General features: G+C 37.0%; 1 protein-coding gene and 1 pseudogene across 1 annotated transcript; one reads left to right on the top strand and one right to left on the bottom strand.

Moving 5' to 3' along the window:
* LOC131604600 (uncharacterized) overlaps positions 1-14728 on the top strand; it is a 47128-nt pseudogene extending 32400 nt beyond the window's left edge.
* A 1128-nt stretch (positions 14729-15856) lies between these two features.
* Positions 15857-20086, bottom strand: LOC131604599 (uncharacterized). The gene is made up of 5 exons (XM_058877031.1): positions 19405-20086; positions 18110-19312; positions 17242-17460; positions 16292-17152; positions 15857-16185 (listed from the first exon to the last, which is right to left on the bottom strand). Exons 1-5 carry the CDS (start codon positions 20084-20086, stop codon positions 15857-15859), a joined length of 3294 nt encoding a protein of 1097 aa, XP_058733014.1.
* Positions 20087-20365: the final 279 nt, after the last annotated feature.

Here is a 20365-nt window from a genome sequence, read left to right as displayed (position 1 = left end):
TGAAAATGATTGAAATGATATAAGGTTTTGTTGTTTGAAAACCTTAATCATCTGTTTAATCAGAGATTGAAAACAGTTTTGAATATTGGCAAAAGTCAACTTAATTAAGGCAAAGATGAAATCTATACCTAATTAAGACCTAAATAATTAGGGTTTTATCATAAAAATATTTACAAGATGATTAGGTTAAAACAAAATGAAAATATATATATTTTAAAGTATTTAAGAAAACACTTAAAACATACTATTTTAAACCTAATTAAAATACATGAAATAAATAATATTTTTATAATTTTTTTGATTATTCATAAAATAGGTATATTAAATAACAAGTGTGTGAAAAATGAAGTGAAAATGGATTAATTTGATAGGTTAAATAATTATGTGAAGTTTGTGAATAAAACAAAGGAAAATAGTGATAAAAAATTTGGGTTTGTCTCCTTCAAGGCTTGAACCCACGCCCTATAGATTACCAAACAAAACAAATACCAACTGGGCCACGCGCGTGGCTTGTTTGAGAAGGGAGCCCATATGATTATATGTAGACCAAAGCAATGAATGAGCTAAAAAGAAAATAAATGAACAAAAGGTCTGAGGGGGGGATCGAACCCCAGACCTAAGGCAAGGCAAGGCTTTTGGACGCGCGCTGTAACCATTGGGACACTACGATGAATTCGTAGATAACACACCCATCATTCAAAATAAAATAAACTCGTTTCTGGGAAATTCAAAAAAATGGCGCCACCATCTTCATCTTCAACCTCAAGCTTCAAATTTTTGAATTTGCTATCTCCTTCGTTTCTCAACCAAACTTAAAGATGTAAACATGGATTTTGCTCGTTTTTGAACGAGGATCATGATGGTGTCCTTTAATTTTATTTATTTTCAGTATAACATAAAATTCGCAAGCATGAACACTAAGAACCCTAAAACTGAAATTAAACATGAAATACTATATATGCATGATTTGATGCAATTGATTGAGGGCTAATGATCTATGAAGGTGCAGAAACCAACTGGTAACTTCATTTTAAATTTATCATGCGTGAATCATAGAGTTTGAAGCTTTTGAAACTTACCTGAAAAATGAAGATTTGGCTCTGATCAAAAGGTGTTACAGAGCTGTTGTAACGATCCAGATAGCTTCAATGACTCCTTTGGAAGGTGTTGAGATGCCTGGCTTGGATTGAAAGTGCCCAGAACTTCTTGCTCGACCCCAACTGCAACAGCTTCAAGTGAGAGGTGCAGATGATGATCCTCCACGCCCAGAAGTGTTTAAGAGGTTTGGATCACCTCTAAATGACTCCCCTAAGGTGTTTGAATACTTAATTCCAAAGGAAGAGCTCTGGTTTGAAGAATCCGAGTCTTCTTGCCAAAGAACCTTTGAAAACCTTAAGTATGAAGAAAGAAGAGAGAAAGCAAGAATTATGTTGCTTTGGTGTGTTTTCTGAATGAGAAAGAGCCCTCTATTTATAGGCAATTGGTTCAGAGTAATTGTGCATAGTGAGCTTGCTTAGTGAAGTGAGTTTGGTTTCTTAGCCATGAAGAAAATTTGAAAAGATCCCAAATGCAATGATGCATTTTCGGGCTAGCTTCCCCAACCATTGATCTTGTATGATCTAAGGGAACATTTCTGATTCAGAGGAGAGTTCTAATTGGCTTAGAGCAAGATTCCTTGATGATTCATCATTTGCCATAAATTCAAAAATGCAATCATTACATAATCACATGCCTTTGTTTTTTGGGAATCTTCTCTAATCCTTATGCAAATATGAATTTGGATTCATGGCATGTTTTCAGATGCATTAGAGGTCGTGTAGCGTCACTTAGTGAAGCAAAATGCACAAAATTGCAAAGTTTCAAATTGTACATGACCTATAATTTCACTTCATGAGGCCAACTTTGAACAAGCATAACTCTTAGCTCAAAATGAATTTGGAGAAGGTTGAACACAATTTGGAAAGCCTTAAACATCTACTTCAAATCATTAGTTTATGGTTCCTTCAGAATCCTTTGGCAAATTTGTGAAAAATGAGGCCAAAGTTGGAAGAAAACTAGGTTAAAAACACTTAGAAAATTTTCTAAGTGTTTATGACCTAAAACTTCAAAATTTCCAAATCTCTTAAATGATTGATCTTTTGAAAAAAGTTCCATTTTAAGATGTTGTTTTATTTTGCAAGATCTACAACTTTCATGTTGGAAGTTTTTTGAGTTGTGTAGGTGAAATTTTGAGTTCCCACAATGCCCTCAAAAACCCTAATTCCCGACCTTTCGCTCCTTGATGATTCTCTTTGAATTTCTTTGGTCAAATGACTTTAATATCCATATATTGATGATTTTGATCTTTAAAAGTCATGGTTTGACCAAAAATCTTAAAAGTCAAAGGTGATCCCATACAGTTGACTTTTTCGAGATAAGGTGAGATTTTGGACTTTTGTGTGGAATTAAGATCTTCTCCTCAAATGAGTGATGTAAATGGGTTATATTGAGGTAGTAGAGGTTCTTGAATCATGTCTTGAGTTTTGGATCCATGCCCTGATTAAAAGTCAACTATCCAGATGAATCAGGTTAAAAACCCTAATTGTCGACCAGATGAAATTGGTGACTGTGGATCTTGAATTGAGGTGTGATGTCCAGTGGATCTTATTGTATGGATCATTTGAAGATGATTGAAGTCTTTAATATATGTCTTGGAGCTTTTTAGGGTTTCCCAAAGGTGATCCCTGATTTCAGTCCTTGATAGGCTCAAAAACCCTAGTCTGGTGATTTTAGTAAACCTGTACTCAAATGACTGAGTGTCTAATCAATCATAGGTGAATATAAAAGTGAAGCTTTTGAGTCCTATGATTGTGTTAGAGACCAATCCTTCTATTGATTGATCCTTTGCCTGAGTTTTCTTGTCTTTGAACATCCTTGATTAAATGCCAAATGAAGAAGTGACTGCTCTGGGTACTTGCTTTGACCTGATGAAAATCCTGAAGATATGTCATCTCAGGGGGGTCAAAAATTAGGGTATGACAGATGCCCCTATTTAAGTTTCTTTTATCTGGAGGGAGAGAGATTGATATCTCGATCTCTCCTGCGTGAAAGAGACTTAAATATCAAAGAATGCCCGAATTTTGGGCGCTCCTGAGATGTTGTAATTGATAAAATCTTTTCATGACTTGATTCCGTTGTCGCACTTGGCGGGGGATGAGGAGACAAACTCTTGTAGGAATACTTCATGTGGATTCTAGTGAATGGATGGCAATGTAGGATGCGCAATCCATCTTCTTTAACTAAGTGTTGACACTTGGAAAAAGGCAAACAACCTCCCCCTTGTTTCGGATGTCCATATCTCGAAACTGGTCTCAGTTGTGATTTTAGACAATATCTCAGATAAAGAGAAATTCTCCAAAGATTTGTTTCCTCATCAAACTTCTCATCAGCACTTGGAGATGAGATACCATTTGATGGTAATAAAGAAACTTCAAAGGTTTGTTTCCTCATCAAACTTCTTACCAGCACTTGGAGGTAAGATACCATTTGATGGTAAATAAAGAAACTTCAAAGGTTTGTTTCCTCATCAAACTTCTTACCAGCACTCGGAGGTAAGATACCATTTGACGGTAAATAAAGAAACTTCAAAGGTTTGTTTCCTCATCAAACTTCTTACCAGCACTCGGAGGTAAGATACCATTTGATGGTAAATAAAGAAACTTCAAAGGTTTTTTTCCTCATCAAACTTCTTACCAGCACTCGGAGGTAAGATACTATTTGACGGTAAATAAAGAAACTTCACCATCCCTCCTTTCAACTTGACGTTTTTGAAGGATTGTCATATGGTACCGCGCTCTTTTGAGGGGCTAATGACTTTGCTCGAAAGTGGATGAACTGTCTTCGGGAAGAAGACTACCATTCACCTACTTACACTGAGGAATCTGAACTATCTTCTGGATGAAGACTACCATTCACTGACTCCGTTGGGGATCTTTTGTCGATCCGCTGGGGAAATACCGAACTTCTGAGGAATTCAAAATGCGAAACAAACTACCTTATTTGAAGAAGATTGTCGAGCATCGCTCTGCAGGAGATTCTCAATTGGGGAATTCCAAAAGTGAACAAACTATCTCTTTGAGGGAGACTACCATTTGTTGACTTGCTTGGGGAATTTGGGTGTATGAACCTTCTTCATGAAGAAGAAAACCCTTTCATAACTTTGCAGGGGAATCTTGAGTATATGCCCAAGTAATTTGGGTATTAACACTATCAAAACCTGACTAGACTATGCTCATTACGCAAATATGGTGTGAGACAAAATGCATGAATACTACGATGATTATGAAATGCAAAGTGAATGTGAATAGAATTGTCGCGGATGTAAAATCCTATGATACGACTTGAATCTTGTTGATCAGAAGATGTTCTCTTCTTGTAGTTCGAACTCTGTTGGGAATACTTGGTTATCAGTTGTCCGCTGTCCGAAGTGAGTAATATGAATTGAAGTGAAGATCCGTCATCGGGAGATGTTCGCAAAGCGACCTCATGGGGAAATCTTGGTTCCCGGAGTCTCAACCGTTCTCGGAGTAGCTGTTTGCATCCTTCCTATTGTTTGTAAACCTTAGAAAGAAATTTCACCTTTATTTTTGCAAGTAAATTCATTTTATTTTATGAAAACATTTGTTTCAAGAAAATGACTGTTTAAACTTAAAATGCATTTCAAGAAACTGAATAAGACTCGATTTGCAAAGAAAGGCACAAGGCTCAAATTATTATATATGGAATGGTAATCAGCCAAATGCTTGATTCCATGGAGTATTTACAAAGTTGGAAATTGGTAATTTTTCGGGAAAAGGGCTACGATGAAACGTGACGACCGTTATCTTTCCCTTCCACTCTGAGTTGTGTTGTATTCGTGCTTCGTAGAAGATGACCTACTGCTGATGAATACTCCGCTATGGATTTTTGAATGATCAAGTTTGTCTTGAACACAATTACTTGCCATATATCCCTAACTTTTGCGTAAACTACCCCTTTCGGGTTTTAAGTTTATCGGGATTGATTATTTTTTTTTATGTCCCTAACTTTTGCCTGAATCGCCCTTTCGGGTTTTTGATTCACCGAGACGCTCTTTTTTGCCTAAGCTGCTCTTTGCGAGTTTTCAACTTAGCGAGCTGTTCTTTTGTTTTTATTTAGGCGAAGTATTTCTTGACTGCGTCGACGTTCACAGGACGGGTGAATTCTTTTCCATCCATAGTCGTGAGTATTAAGGCTCCTCCTGAGAAAGCTCTCTTGACCACGTAGGGGCCGTCATAATTGGGAGTCCATTTCCCTCTTGAATCTGTGAGAAAAGATTGAATCTTTTTGAGTACAAGGTCACCTTCTTTGATTGTGCGAGGTCGAACCTTTTTGTCGAAAGCTTTCTTCATTCTTTATTGATATAGCTGACCGTGGCATAAAGTTGTCATGCGCTTTTCTTCGATTAAGTTCAATTCATCGAATCTGCTTTGACACCACTCGGCCTCTGTTAATTTTGCCTCCATCAAGACTCTCATTGATGGAATCTCAACCTCTATAGGTAGGACTGCCTCCATGCCATATACAAGGGAGAAAGGAGTTGCTCCAGTCGAAGTACGTACTGATGTACGGTAACCATGAAGAGCATACGGGAGCATTTCATGCCAATCTTTGTAGGTGATGACCATCTTCTGAACGATTTTCTTGATGTTTTTGTTAGCTGCTTCTACAGCTCCATTCATCTATGGTCTGTAAGGAGATGAGTGGTGATGTTCAATCTTGAATTCTTCACAAAGCTCCTTCATCATTTTGTTATTCAAATTTGACCCATTGTCAGTGATTATCTTGCTAGGAATGCCGTAGCGACAAATGATGTGATTCTTGATAAACCTGACGACAACTTGTCTTGTAACGTTTGCATATGAAGCTGCTTCAACCCATTTGGTAAAATAGTCTATAGCTACCAAGATGAAGCGATGTCCGTTGGACGCTTTTGGCTCGATCATTCCAATCATGTCGATTCCCCACATGGAGAAAGACCAAGGGGAAGAGAGTATGTTGAGAAGAGATGGTGGCACATGAATTCTATCGGCGTCGATCTGACATTTGTGACACCTCTTTGCGTACTGGTAGCAATCTGACTCCATCGTCAACCAATAATATCCTGCTTTCAGTATTTTCCTTGTCATGGTATGTCCATTGGTGTGAGTACCAAAGGAACCTTCATGTATTTCTCTCATGAGTACTTCTGCTTCTTTTCTGTCAACGCATCTGAGCAAAACCATGTCGAAGTTTCTCTTGTACAGAACATCTTCATTCAGGAAGAATCTACAAGTTAACTTTCTCAAAGTCTTTCTATCTTTATTTGACGCCCCAAGAGGGTACTCTTGCTTTTGAAGAAAGTTCTTGATGTCGTGATACCACGGTTTGTCGTCGATGATTGCTTCTACTGTGAAAACATGAGCGGGCCTATCCAGGCGCATAACATCGATCTGAGGAATGTCATTCCAATGATTTATCCTAATCATGGAAGAGAGTGTGGCTAATGCATCAGCCAAGTTGTTTTCTTCGCGAGGAATGTGATGAAAATCTACCCTGTCGAAGAATGGTAACAATCTTCTCGCGTAGTCTTTGTAAGGAATTAGCCCTGGTTGGCGTGTTTCCCATTCTCCTTTGATTTGATTGATGACCAAAGCAGAATCTCCGTATACATCCAAGTGTTTGATTCTTAGATCCATGGCTTCTTTGAGACCCATGATGCAAGCTTCATATTCGGCCTCATTATTTGTGCACTTGAAAGTTAATCTGGCAGTAAATGGAATATGGGTACCCTGAGGTGTAACAATGATTGCCCCAATTCCTCGTCCATAAGCATTGACAGCTCCGTCAAAGATTAAGCCCCACTAGGATCCTATCTCAGGTCCTTCGTCTGGTAGTGGCTCGTCGTAATCTTTCAACTTGAGGTACATGACGTCCTCGTCCGGAAAGTCGAAACTGGTTGATTCATGACCATTAAGCACTACAAGAGGTCGACCTAGTTGATCAAAAGTGCCAAAATTTGCTGATCTGCTATGCTCCAACTGATCAGCTCTCATATATATCATCTAAAGTTCATTATTGCAGCTCTTAACACCAACAACTGAAAGATACACAAAGGCTTCTCATCTTCGATCATCGACACAACTCCAACACAACTACACACAATCTTTTTTGCGTTGAGGGTTTGCGTTCAAGATCGATAACGTCCATGGAACGGAATTGAAGATTCCTAGTGGGTGAAGATTTGTGGGGTTTTTTGGTGAATAAAATCTGAGGGTTTTGTCCTCCAAGATTGGTGAATTTTGGGGGTTTTTATCAAGAGGCTTCATCAAGGATCCAGCTGAGTGTGAAGATTGAAGAACAAGTGTTCAAGCAATTCAAGACACTGCAGAAAGGGATCAAAGTGAAGCTCTTGGAAGACCTTGATCTGGCTCAAGATTAAGGGGGAAGAAGATTCAAAGGATCGACAAATTTGGTTTATTGTTTATCGCTTTGTTATCTTCTTTGTATAAACTGCTTTCAACATTAATGGAAGATTTCCCAATTTCAGTTTGGAATTGGGGGCAGACGTAGTCGTAGCGAGGACGATCGACGAACTGCCTAAACAAATATCATGTTCTTGTCGCTTTTATCTTTTCATTTACGTTCTGTTCATATTTGGTTATAATTGCAAATTGATCAACGATTCGAGTGTTAAAATTGTGAATTAAGAACTTGTATAAATATCACAATTCATCACACATTGAATCACCATCAATTTGATCATTATCACCAAGTGTTTGTGCTTTTGCTTCTTTCATTATTACTGCATTGCAAATCAAAGTTTATTAAATCAGAAGTTAATCGATTTTCTATAGTGAAACATATTGATTCGATAACATATCATTTCATTGTTAATCTCAATTATTTTGTGGTTTTATCACATATACAACCCTTGCAATATCGGTCCGGAATAGACGCAAGTCTTTTCAGAACCGCTTTAGCTTTAGTTCGAAATAATTCCGAAAAACTCTGAGAGATCTATTCACCCCCCCTTTAGATCCTTAGGCCAGCGTCTAACAAGTGGCATCAAGAGCTCTGGTTAATTCCGTGCTACGTGAAACACTTATTGGAAAGATGGCTTCCGGACCTAAAAGGGCTCACAATAGAGCTCCAGTTTTCAACGGTGAAAACTATGGCTATTGGAAGGATTGTATGTGTGTCCACATCAATGCAATTGATAGGAACATCTGGACAGCTATTGTCAATGATCCCTTTCAGATCACCATGACAAATGCAGCTGGTGCAGTTGTTCCAAAACCAGAAAATACTTGGGATGCTGAAGATGAAAAGATATGGATACGATTGGAAAGCGAGAAACATTCTAATCTCAGCTCTAGGAGTTGATGAATACTATCGTGTTTCCCATTGTAGATCCGCTAAAGCTATGTGGGACACATTGCAAGTTGCCCACGAGGGAACGGATGATTTCAAACTAGCTAGAATCAATACGTTAACTCAAGAGTTCGAACTCTTCCACATGGAAGATGGTGAATCCATCGAAAACATGCAGAAGAGATTCGTTCACTTGAAAAATCGTTTAAATTCTCTTGATAGACCTGTTTCCAATGCAGTTGCTACTAACAAAATCTTAAGATGTTTGAACAGGGAATGGCAACCCAAGGTTACTGCAATAAAGGAAGCGAATGATCTAAACACTTTAGACATTACCACTCTCTTTGGTAAACTAGAGGAACATGAACAACACCTTAAATGCCTTGACATGCATGAGAAAAGGACAAAGAAAGAGAAGAACATGGAGAAAGAGGTAGAGAAGAAGTCAATAGCTCTAAGGCTTCAAGCTTCAAGACCTCAAGACAAAAGCTAGAGGATAGTGATACAAGTGATGACGAAGACTCCGATGATGAGGAAATGGGATTGTTTGTGCGAAGATACAACAAATATCTAAAGAAAAATGGAGCAAAAAATTCTGACAAAGGCTTGATCAACTATAGAAAGCAATCAAACAAGTTCAAACAAGATGACAACACTAAAGGAAAAATCAAAGGTCCTTGCTTTAATTGTGGCAAAGTCGGTCACTACAAACCAGATTGTCCATACCTTAAGAAAGAAAAGGAGAAGAACCAAAGCAAAGGTCATAACAAATCTAAAAGAGCCTACATAGCATGGGAAAGTGATTCATCTAGTGAAAGCTCATCAAGCGATGAAGAAGAATCAGCAAACTTATGCCTTATGGCTCATCAACACAAGAAAAAGAAAACTGTAAGTCATCTTAAACCTGAACTCATAGATAAGGCATCTCATTCTCAACTAAAACTTGCTTTTGAAGAATTACATAGAGATGCAATTGAAGCTTTCAAACTTTTGGCCTCAAATAAGAAAATCTTTTCATATCTTGAATCAAAAGTTGAGAAAACCGAAAAGGATATGGAAGCTTTAAAACAATCTATGCTAGACATTCAAAAGGATAAAGTTGAAATAGATCCTACATCATGGTTTGGTTGTGAGACATTTCACATTTGGCAAAAAGAAGTAAGAGATCTAAAAGCCAAATTAGACAAGGCTCTACAACCAAAAGTGACTTTTGCGGTTGATCCAAATAAGTTCAAAAGATCGTATACTCCTTTATATAGTAAATACACTTTTGTACCAAAAGTATCAACTAGCAAAACAGCATATTCTCATCATATTACCTGTCATTATTGTTGCAAAAAGGGTCATACCATTGAAAAATGCAAATTTAGGAGGATTTTGGTTCCTAAAGGAGTATTTCAATGGTTGCCTAAGTGCAACAAATTATGTACTCACTACCAAGGACCCAATGAAAATTGGGGACCTCCCTCTCTAAATTAATTTTGCAGGAAAAGTGTCTTGACATTGCCGAAAGGTTGTGGTTCCTTGATAGCGGATGTTCAAGACACATGACGGGAGACATATCTCTTTTCGTTGAGTTTCACGCAAAGAAAAAGGGGTATGTCACCTATGGAGATAACAATCGGGGAGCCATACTTGGTAAAGGAAGTGTAGGTAACCCTTCTACCACAACTATAACTGATGTACTGCTAGTAAAAGGTCTTAAGCATTATCTTTTAAGTATAAGTCAATTGTGCGACAAAGATTTTAAAGTAACATTTACAAATTCTGGCTGCACAATAGAACATACCAAGAAAAGAGACATTATGTTTAGTGGCTTAAGAGTAAACAACATCTATATGCTAAACTTAGATGAGGTATCTAAGTCTAGTACCAAGTGTCTAATTGCTCTAGGCGAAGACTCATGGCTTTGGCATAGACGTCTCGCTCACATAAACTTTGACTTACTTAACAAGGTTGTCACAAAAGACTTAGTAATCGGCTTACCTAAAATGAAGTTTTCAAAAGATCATCTATGTGATGCTTGTCAAAAGGGAAAGCAAACAAAAATCTTTTTTAAATCAAAGAACGTGGTTTCAACATCACGCCCTCTTGAACTACTTCACATGGATCTCTTTGGCCCTTCAAGGACTAAAAGCATAGGTGGAAACATCTATGGTTTTGTCATTGTCGATGATTACTCTAGATTTTGTTGGACAATCTTTCTACCTAGTAAGGATCAAACTTTTCCAGCTTTCACACAATTTGCAAGATTATGTCAAAATAAAATGAACACCAAAATAGTTACAATTCGAAGTGATCACGGTGGAAAGTTTGAAAACTATCTTTTTGAAAAATACTGTGATAAACATGGAATTGAGCATAACTTTTCAGCTCCTAGAACACCACAACAAAACGGGGTGGTTGAACGTAAAAATTGGGTTCTAGAGGAGTTGGCAAGAACAATGCTGAATGAGGGTAGTCTACCTAAGTATTTCTGGGCTGACGCGATTAGCACCGCGTGTTATGTTTTGAATAGGATAATAATACGTCCTATACTGAACAAAACTCCATATGAATTACTAAAAGGTAGAAAACCAAACATATCTCATCTCCATGTATTCGGTTGCAAGTGTTTTGTTTTGAACAATGGTAAGGATAATCTTGGTAAATTCGATGCTAAAGCTGACGAGGGCATCTTCCTTGGTTACTCACAATCTAGCAAAGCATATCGGGTATATAATAAAAGATTACTTATAGTAGAAGAGTCACTACACGTGTCTTTTGATGAATCTTATACAAAATATGTCGAGAAAGGTCTTTCGTTTAATGGTGCAGGTCCATCCACTGAAGACATTGTCAAAGATAAGGAAGACGAGAATGAAAATATTGTAAAGAAAGATGCTGAGAAAGAGAAAGATGAGTCTCATGATGAAAATGAAAAAGAGAGCATCTCAAACAATGAAGAACTTCCTAAGACCTGGACAAATGTGAAAGACCATCCAATTGACAACATAATAGGGGACATCTTAAAGGGCGTTACAACACGCTCAAAGATAAGTAACTTATGTCATCATTTTGCTTTCGTTTCACAAGTTGAGCCGAAAAACGCTAAGGACGCATTACTTGATGAGCATTGGCTAATGGCCATGCAAGAAGAATTAAACCAATTTAAACAGAATGATGTTTGGGACCTAGTTCCTCATCCGGGAGATCATCAAGTAATCGGCACTAGATGGGTTTTTCGTAACAAACTTGATGAAAACGGCGTTATTACTAGAAACAAAGCTAGATTAGTTGCCCAAGGTTACAATCAAGAGGAAGGTATTGATTATGAAGAGACATACGCTCCTGTAGCACGTCTCGAAGCTATTCGCCTCTTACTTGCCTATGCTTGTTCAAAAGACTTCAAACTATTCCAAATGGATGTTAAAAGTGCCTTTCTAAATGGCTATATAAATGAAGAAGTCTATGTTGCTCAGCCACCCGGCTTTGAGAAATACATGTATCCAACTCATGTTTATAAGCTAAAACGTGCTCTATACGGTCTTAAACAAGCCCCTCGGGCTTGGTACGAACGTTTGAGAAAATTTCTTCTTAGCCAAGGGTACTCTAGGGGTAAAGTTGATACTACTCTCTTTATTAAAAGAAAAGATAAAGATGTACTCTTAGTCCAAGTTTATGTAGATGATATTATATTTGGGTTGACTAATGCAAAACTTGTCAAAGAATTTTCTAAGCTTATGCAGAGTGAATTTGAGATGAGTCTCATGGGTGAGCTAAATTTTTTCCTTGGCCTACAAATCAAGCAACTCAGTCATGGAACGTTTGTAAGTCAAACTAAATACTGTACAGAGCTGCTCAAAAGATTTGGAATGAGTGAAGCGAAGGAGATTGACACACCTATGGCAACAAATACTAACCTAGACAAAGATGAGAAAGGTAAAGAGGTTGATGTGAAATTGTACCGAGGTATGATAGGTTCACTATTGTATCTTACTGCCTCAAGACCAGATATCATGTTTAGTGTGTGCTGATCTGCTATGCTCCAACTGATCAGCTCTCATATATATCATCTAAAGTTCATTATTGCAGCTCTCAACACCAACAATTGAAAGATACACAAAGGCTTCTCATCTTCGATCATCGACACAACTCCAACACAACTACACACAATCTTTTTTGCGTTGAGGGTTTGCGTTCAAGATCGATAACGTCCATGGAACGGAATTGAAGATTCCTAGTGGGTGAAGATTTGTGGGGTTTTTTGGTGAATAAAATCTGAGGGTTTTGTCCTCCAAGATTGGTGAATTTTGGGGGTTTTTATCAAGAGGCTTCATCAAGGATCCAGCTGAGTGTGAAGATTGAAGAACAAGTGTTCAAGAAATTCAAGACACTGCAGAAAGGGATCAAAGTGAAGCTCTTGGAAGACCTTGATCTGGCTCAAGATTAAGGGGGAAGAAGATTCAAAGGATCGACAAATTTGGTTTATTGTTTATCGTTTTGTTATCTTCTTTGTATAAACTGCTTTCAACATTAATGGAAGATTTCCCAATTTCAGCTTGGAATTGGGGGCAGACGTAGTCGTAGCGAGGACGATCGACGAACTGCCTAAACAAATATCGTGTTCTTGTCGCTTTTATCTTTTCATTTACGTTCTATTCATATTTGGTTATAATTGCAAATTGATCAACGATTCGAGTGTTAAAATTGTGAATTAAGAACTTGTATAAACATCACAATTCATCACACATTGAATCACCATCAATTTGATCATTATCACCAAGTGTTTGTGCTTTTGCTTCTTTCATTATTACTGCATTGCAAATCAAAGTTTATCAAATCAGAAGTTAATCGATTTTCTATAGTGAAACATATTGATTCGATAACATATCATTTCATTGTTAATCTCAATTATTTTGTGGTTTTATCACATATACAACCCTTGCAATATCGGTCAGGAATAGACGCAAGTCGATTCAGAACCGCTTTAGCTTTAGTTCGAAATAATTCCGAAAAACTCTGAGAGATCTATTCACCCCCCAATCTAGATCCTTAGGCCAGCGTCTAACAAAAGAAGTGTTCCAAAACTTGTGAAAGGTATCTTTTGCTTGTAATTTTTTACCATTCCTTTGTATTTAACTTATAATGACTTTCCTTACTTAATATTAGGACATGTCATTTGACCTTTGTGTATTTTTCAGGTTCAAGCCTCCACCACATTTTGAAGTCACATGTTGCAAATTTTTTGTTGTAATCTTTTGTAATGAATATTGTAATTTACACCTTCTTTTGAGACAATCAATATCAGTTAGGAATAACACTGATTATTGTCTATTCACATTATTAGAAAACTATTTGTCATTCTATTACCATATCATTATTTTGGAAGATTCTTAAATACACAACATTTTATATTTATTTACATAATATACAAAATACTTTTACCCGTGCGGCAGCACGGGTTTCTGACTAGTTATTATGAAAAAGAAAAGAAGTCAGTTGCCCAGAGATAACAACACGGCAAGTCAGCAATACGTGTTCATCAAAACCTTCCAAAACAGTTCCATGACCAAATCAGACCAAAATGGAAGAGATATGAGACATGAAATGCATTTTTAAAGAATGAGGGCCTGTTTGAAAGGCTTTTTAAAAACTCTATTTTAGTTTTTGAAAATTTAAAAACTAAAAACTTGTTTGAATATAATATTTTACAAATGTGTTTTTAAAAACTCTTCACAATTTTTCAGTTTTTAAAAGCAAAAAACTGAAATGGCTAAATTGTGTTTTAATTTTTACTTTTCAGTTTTTAAAAACTAAAAACAAAAACTATTTCAAACAGACTCTGAATATCATCTTTCCAAAACAGCTCCACGACAAAATAATATCAATGCGGAAATTACTAGAACAAAAATCATCTCAAATCAAGGAAATCAATGTCAGTGTCTACGCCCCTCACTATAAAAAACAGTGCAAAACCCACGCAAAGGGGGAGGGAGAGAAAGAGATATTCCCGTCCACGTACAAAAAAAAGACCGCAAAAAACTCCATTAACAACCTTACATCACCATCATACTTTGAACCATCAATTCACCATTATCAAAACCTTTACAAAAATTCCACAAACCATAACAATAACACATGACTTTCATTAACAACAAATACAAACCCTTTCCAACAATACAAAAACAATACTAATAACATCAATATAGTTTGAATCTGTTTTGCAGGTAAAGGAAAGAGGAACCAAACAAAATCAGGAAAAACACTTCCTCAAACCGAGCAAGCAGCCAACGTACTTGAGTGGCACCACACCACCGAACGGCCGTCGATCACCTAAAGACACCCGAAGTTGCCGCACGCGTCCACCACCTGCCGTCGATTTCAGATCGAGCCTCCATTTGACCGCGAAGGTCCCCGACCGAACATCACGCGCGCCGGTTCATACGCACCACAAATCACCGGCGGAATCATTGCTACCGAAGCAACCGCCGTCATAATGCAAATCGCGAGTCCCCGTTGTCGGTAATGTTTCTGCTTTTAATTTCTTTTGATTATTACTAAGTGTTGTTGTGTTTGCAGCTTGATTATTGAAAAAAAATAGAGAAGAAATGATAGGGAGATTAATAGAATAATTTATTATTAGTTAAATGAGTTTTATTAGTATTTTAATGTATTGGGAGTTATTTTATATTATGATGTTTTCTAGAATATTCTTAGGATAGTTTGGACTTTAATTAGGTATTGGGCCTTTAGGTCCTACCCACTATTACTATATATGTACTCATTGAGAGATGAGAAAATTATCAAGAATCAAATGAAAAAGTCTTTAATTTTCTTAGTTGTCTAGTAAGACACCCGTGCTGCCGCACGGGTAATAATTTTACCTTTTGTCAAAATCAATAAAATGATCAAATGATCTAAATGATCTAAGGCGTACATTAAAAGAAATAAGATTTATGAACTAAAGACATTGTTCCAATAAGAAGAGTTTTGATAAATTAATAACATATGGATAATTGTTAATGTGACAACATGTTTTTTGCATGTAATAGTCGAGAGACAGCTGCAAAAGGAATCTCCATCTCATGTAGCCACAGTTGCGCAAAAAGGAAAACAAAGCTGCAAGATGATTCGCCAAAATGAATAGGATGTTTGGACCTGAAACAGCAAGACCACAATAAAAATCATATATAGTGGTAGTAAAGAACATAAATTTATTGGAAATTTTTAAATGGCATGATAAGTTTTTTACTTTTAAAAGCACACCTTTCAAATGTTATGGAACACTTCTTTGAATACCACATTGGTGGTAGAGAGCATAGGTTCTTTATCTTTGTCATGAATAAGAATCCTTAAACCCTTTTTGGATTTTACTCTAGAGATTGCCACATATAATTGGCCATGACTAAAAACTTCTTTTGGCAAGTACAAACCAACATTATCAAGTGATTGGCCTTGAGACTTGTTAATAGTCATGGCGAAGGAAACAATAATTGGAAATTGGCGTCTCACCAGTTAAGTTACCAACATTTTTTCCAGAAATGATCTTAGCTTCAATGACATGAGCAGCAAGCCTAGTAACAGTTAGCCTTGTACCATTGCACAAACCTTCAGATTGGTCTAGGTTGCGCATTAACATAATAGTGGCCCCAACTTTTAACTTGATTGAATGGTTAGGCAATCCCGAAGTCTTAAGAGCATTTAGGAACTCGGGTGTCACGTGCTCATATGCATCAAAGCTACTTGCATCAGATTTATCAATAGAATCACTACTAAAGTATTTTTTCTCTTCTCCTAGAACAATTGAAAAATACCTATATTTAGAAAATATGTATGGGCAACAATAGTTTATATATTGATATCATAAAGTTGTAAATATTAACGAAAATAAATTGAATACCTGGAAGAAGGTTTGTTATATATTGGTTAATATCACCGACTACTTCGATTGTCGAAGCTAAGATCGCACGACTTTGAAGATAATTGGAATCAAGATAGTTATGAATGAGATCAGGGTACGTATCTTCAACAATTCCCTTAATCGGATCTGAAAAGCTAGAAATTAAGAACTCATCTGGAATACAAATATCAGCATAGCCATCATTTGGCTCACACATTGTGCCATCTCCAATTTTTAAAATCCACTCGGAAAAACTCCTTATGTCATCAGCTGTAGAAGTGGGTTGACCAGTTTGCAAGCGCATGTTTTTTGTAAGCCTCAAGACTCTACAATGATCCCAAATATAAGAAGCATTGATTGTTGCATGGATAATATCAGATCTAGTACCTCTTGGTATAACAGGGAGAATTTGTCTGAAGTCACCTCCAAACACAACAACCTTACCTCCAAAAACTCTTTTAGAAGCATGTGTGGTTCCACTCATAATATCTCTCAATGATTTGTCGAGTGATTCAAAGCAAAACTTGTTAGCCATAGGAGCCTCATCCCATATGATTAGATCTGTCATCTTTAGAAGCTCGGCAAGATCATCTTGTTTTTCAATGTTGCATATAGAAGTTTCTACTGTAGGGACAGGAATCTTAAATCTAGAATGAGTTGTTCTTCCACCTGGTAACAACAAACTTGCAATCCCACTTGAAGCAACCGGCAAAACAATTTTTTTCTTAGACCTAAGGGCTGCTGATAGAGTGTTCCACATGAAGGTCTTACCAGTGCCACCGTAGCCATATAAAAAAAAAACTCCGCCTTCTTGCTTTTCTACAGCATCCATGATCTCCTCAAAGATGCTTCTTTGTTCATCTATATCAGAAGATTATACCAATTGGAGTTGTTAATAAAAATAGAAAGTATGGCTATTTTAAATTGTTGTAACTGAGGGTTGTTATTACCTGTAAGAGAAGCATACAGACTTTCAAAAATTTGTTGCTGAGCAACAACATCATATTGACGTTCATCATAAAGGAGTCGATTTCCTGTAAAGGATTCAACATAATCTTTCGGATATGGCATTGTCTTGAAGTCCTTCAAACTTCGATTATTATTTTGTAATAGAGTTTCAATAGCCATGAGTGTCCGTTCTTTTAACTCGGCATCACTCATTGTCAGACCTATGAAAAAAAACAAACAAAAACAATTCTTAAATGAAGCACCTTTAACACACATTATCAAGTCCATTTAAATGTTCATGCTTTAATTGTTTAACATAAACAATAAAGAATTTGGCACATTTGGTTCAGCAACAGTGACTGTAATAATAAACAAATCTGCAGCAGCTTAAGTAAATCGTGTGCTATTAACCATTGAACATAAACAGTGTTCCAGCTGTTGACAATTTGTAACTTAACAGTGGCTGAATTATTAAAAAGACATGCCATAACTCAGTTTGAACGCACCTTAATTTTTTATGGGACGATAGCACAAACATAGCTTGGGCAACATCACTACATACTATTGCAAAAGTCTAATGGTTCAGCATTTTGCTTTGAGGATTGAGCCCTGTTTGAACATAATTACCACACATATCCGTAAGGATACAACATTATATGACATGCAAAATATCTATAAAAGAGGTTTAGTATGTATAACCTATAAGAGAGGTTTAGTAAAGATATGCTTTGACAAATTAGTTAGGTAATTAGTATAAAACAATATGGAATTATTAAAAAAGAGGAACCCAACAAATATGCAAACAGCCAAACATAATACTTACGATCAAAAATTGTCACAACGATTAAAAATATAGTAAAGATTAACTACCTGGATCTCTTGTGAAGACTCGTTGATCATAAAGAATGCCATCCGATAAATACATCCAAGTCTTTCTCCAAACATGTTCGGGTCTATTCATCGACGAAGATAGTAACATGGTAACATACAACTTGCGTAAAAAATGACCTGAACCCCACTGATGCGCCTCTTTGATTGCCTCGACAAATTCACGATCATCTTGTAAAAATCCCATCGCAAAGCATGCATCTCTAAATGTTTTTAGCTTTTTACCGTCCACCGTCTTGATGTCCTGATAGCATAAAGGATCCTTTTTGATAGTGAGCATCATCCTTAAATAAAACAACTCACCGGTGCTCTGAGGAACCCAAATGAGTCGACCAATGGTATACCCTCGTTTCCTTGGTTTCCAACTCCGACTTCGTTTATGATAGACAAACTTAGAAACAAAGTCTCCATAAGTTAGTAATCTTGCTTCTTCATAAGTTTTGTTTGCTTCAAACCATGCTGTAAACATCGACTCTGTTACACTTGGTTTGAGTAACACATCACCAACCTGCTCGTAGTCTTTGTAGTACACAGAGTTTTCACCTTCCATGTGAAAATACAGTCTTTCTACGGCTGGCTTTCTGCCATGTATAGAATAGGAAAATATCCTCCAACATGCTTCACTTGGGGAGATGTATCGACAATCCAAATATTGCTTGATCTCGTCGACATTGTTTCTATCTTGGCCTTGTATGATTGCAGAAATTCTATCGGAACCTTTGTTTATATATTTGAAAAGGTATTTGATAGAAGTTCTTTGGTTGCACCATTCCATGTTAATGTGGGCTTCGTACTTCAACAACAAACTTGGATTGTGAGGAACAACATGACCACTGTGAAAGATTAATCCATTTTTTTCAATAGTGTGTTTGTTGTCTCTTCTCCTATAAACAGGATACCCTTCTTGGTCCACGATAGTCGTAGGTTGAAACTTCTTAGGGTAAAACTTGGTGCACCTCCCATCTTTCGTGCAAGGTGTCTTGGGATTTGCCAAACCACAAGGACCATGAACCATGTGAGCTTTGACCAAACTGTACAACCGAGGGTGTGTTTCGGGATCGGGCACTTCAGCACTGATGATCTTGTCAATGTCTTCTGGACCTGGATATTTGTTCGAAGGATGCAAGAAGATCAATATATGGGCATGAGGCAATCCTCTCTTTTGAAACTCAATGGTGTACATATCTACAATTGGAAAAGCATAAACAATTCAGATTTATTGTTATAAATTATAAACAATATAATGACATCAAAGTTAAGGGGGATAATGAACTCACAGGCAAGTACTTTTCCAAGAACACCTTTTTTGGTTAAATCTGTAAGCAATTGATCAAACTTGATTTTGAATACTCTCGAGATGATATCTGGTCGATCTTGAGGCTTCAAATGAAGAGGTCCAAGTACTCTCTGAATCTCAGGCCAATTTGGGTTACAAGTAAAGGTAATAAACAAATCCGGAAATCCAACTTTACTGCATATAGCCATTCCATCATAGTACAATTGATCCATAAACCTACGACCTCCGACAAATGAGGAAGGAAAAACGACTCGTTTACCTATGTTGTTCCCCTGCGCTTGATTCTGGTCTCCCTCTTCATTTAAAGCATTGTACTTGGAAACCCGAAGTTTTGGTTGATTTTTACGTAACCATTCAAGTTTCTCAGATTCCAACATTGTGTAACCATCGACCAGAAATTGCTGGAACAACCTTCTAGAAGATAATAGAGTCTTAGCTTCGTTGCACCTGGTTTGAATGCGGTATGCCAAAAATTCCCGAATTGTGAGCCTATTTCTTACGCTGTTACTGTTGGAAGGCAAGTCCCTATGAGCTACATCAGGTCTATAACCGTCCTCACCATAAGGAAAAATCAAAGGATATTGGTAAGCCATGTAAGCAGCATGCAGTTCGTTGATTCGCTGAAGTCCTCCTCCTCTTGTTTGCATAATGATATCACGCATTTCTGCCGTGTCTATATCACCAACATGAAGGATAGAAAAACACTTAGAAAGGGGGGGTTTGAATAAGTGTAGTCTTAAAAACTTGAACGATAAAAATAAATTGCACAGTTATTTTTATCCTGGTTTGTTGTTAACTAAACTACTCCAGTCCACCCCCGCGGAGTGATTTACCTCACCTGAGGATTTAATCCACTAATCGTAACAGATTACAATGGTTTTCCACTTAGCCCACGACTAAGTCTTCTAGAGTATCCTGATCACAACCTGATCACTCTAGAA

This window comes from Vicia villosa, linkage group LG5, assembly GCF_029867415.1.
Source record: "Vicia villosa cultivar HV-30 ecotype Madison, WI linkage group LG5, Vvil1.0, whole genome shotgun sequence".
Classification (NCBI taxonomy): Eukaryota; Viridiplantae; Streptophyta; class Magnoliopsida; order Fabales; family Fabaceae; genus Vicia; species Vicia villosa.
Note: the sequence above shows the minus strand (reverse complement) of the source record. Positions and strands in the feature narration are given on the sequence as shown.